The sequence below is a fragment of the Gavialis gangeticus genome, unplaced genomic scaffold, assembly GCF_001723915.1.
Source record: "Gavialis gangeticus isolate Ggan-Ray unplaced genomic scaffold, GavGan_comp1, whole genome shotgun sequence".
NCBI lineage: Eukaryota > Metazoa > Chordata > Crocodylia > Gavialidae > Gavialis > Gavialis gangeticus.
Genome location: NW_017729026.1, coordinates 17,187,026 through 17,188,883, shown reverse-complemented (window position 1 = coordinate 17,188,883; position 1,858 = coordinate 17,187,026). Strand labels below are relative to the sequence as shown.

Genomic DNA, 1,858 nt, shown 5'->3' with positions numbered 1-1,858 from the left:
CCCAGCCCCACTTCAGGTCTGGCCCTGCTCCCCCATCCTGTCTCCTAATCCAAGCCTATTCCCCCCTCCCCCGCATTGGGTCTGGGCCCATTCCCCCCCACCCCTGTGGTCCGGGTCCGCCTGGCCCATGTCCACCTCCCTCCCCCTCCCCCTCCCTGCTGGCTTTTGTTGGTGCCCAGTTGCAGCGGAATGGTGGCAGCGCACTCCCTGCCATAATCGCAGGTGGGGACAGAGTCCACATCTGGCCCCGGCCCCCCTTCTCATCCAATTGGGGGAGGGGGGTAACGGGCCCATTCCCCCACCCTCACCCCTGCCGCTTTGGGGTCAGGTTCATTCCCACCCCTCCCTTCAGGGCTTCGGTCATGGCAGCGGTGCCACCATGCGCCCCCGCTCCCTTTCCTCCTCCCCTCCCTGCTGTCTGTCACTGGGGCCCGGCGGCTCCGCATCCCCCTGCAACTGGCCCCGCCCCTGCTTCTTATCCGGTTGGGGGAGGGGGGAACGAGCCTGCTCTCACCCCACTCCGTCTGCTGTGTCCCCACCATTAGGATGGGGGGGTGGGGACAGAGGCCTGCGTAGCCCCCTCACCCCCCCACCCTGGGTCGGAGTCTGGCTTCCCTCCCTTCCCTGCTTGCCTCTTTGGGCTTGTTCCCCCCTACTCCCCTCCAGCGTTCAGGTCCAGTTCCCCCACCACTTCTTTGGGTGTGGGCCTGTGTGCCCCCCTGACTCCCTGCCTCCCAAGCTGGGGGGGGAACTTGCACGCGGTGGCAGATGGGCAGCTGCATGTTCTGCCACTGGTAACACCCCCTTCCTGCTCCCTTTCCCCCCCGTCTTCCTTGGAGCCTCCCCTTCCCTGCCGGCTGTTGTTAGGGGGGAGGGGTATGCTCTGGCCCCTCGGTCCCTGCTGTCATGGTGGCACTCTGCCATGCATCTTTGTCTGTTGGAGCACTCAAGACAACCAATCAGAGTGTGAATAAAGCATTGCCGATAGACAGACAAAGTTTTCTATAATATTAGAATTTTTGTTATACATTCCATTAGTAATGACTTTTTGCATGTAATAGAGATGCATTTCCTCTTTATTATAAGAAAAAGAAAAAACACTTGCCGAAGATTTTCTGTCCATTTTATTTCCAAATCATGAGCCATTCTGTCAACTTTGAACTTTTCCTCTTCTCTCATAGCAGCAATCATTGCCTCATGTTGCTGTCTTTCCTGTTCTAGTTCCCCCTGTAAACACAAACTTTACAATAGAGATTTATCAGCAGCAAAAAAATATTTAAAACCTAAATTTTACTCTGAATTCAATCCAAAGCTCCTGCTAATATATGCTTCTACAGCTGACACCTTATATGGCCTTTAAAATCTTGTTTACTGGCATATCATTTTTAACATGATTAATTATTATTAATTATTTAATAAGCCTACCATTATGACTCCCATAAAAGCCTATATTGTTAGAAATATTTTCAGCTTCACAAATACTTTATCCATACACATTTTATTTCTATGAATTTGTTTCTTTTTCTGTTTGTGAATTACCTACAAACAGAACACAATTAGCTATTTAAATCAGGCAACCTACAACCCATTGGCCAGATCCAGCCCATGGAGTCATTTGATCCAACCCACAGATCCAAGGCTTCAGTGGCAGGTGCTTCAACTGTAAGTGTTCTTCTTGTGCCACCACAGAGAGATGCACCAACTGTGGATAGGGCCTAGCACCTGCTTGCTCACCTCTGATCCAAAGTGGGTCATTCTAGCCCACAGCCAGAAAAAGCTGCCAAATGCTCATTTAAAATGTTTTCAAGGAACACCTTCTGCACATAATTTGTCATATGTCATTTGCAAGCCTTTTGAG

At 51.2% G+C, this 1,858-nt stretch overlaps 1 protein-coding gene across 5 annotated transcripts in view; it reads right to left on the bottom strand.

The window, feature by feature from the left end:
* Positions 1 to 1,858, bottom strand: part of FAM184A (family with sequence similarity 184 member A) — a 265,054-nt gene that overhangs the window by 122,956 nt on the left and 140,240 nt on the right. For all 5 annotated transcript variants that reach the window (XR_002097914.1, XM_019520036.1, XM_019520038.1 and 2 more), the window contains exon 8: positions 1,106 to 1,227. Coding sequence is in view for 4 of the 5 variants with exons in the window: in XM_019520036.1 (XP_019375581.1) it covers positions 1,106 to 1,227 (122 nt within the window). In the remaining variant the exon portion in view is untranslated. The remainder of the gene's footprint in view (positions 1 to 1,105; positions 1,228 to 1,858) is intronic.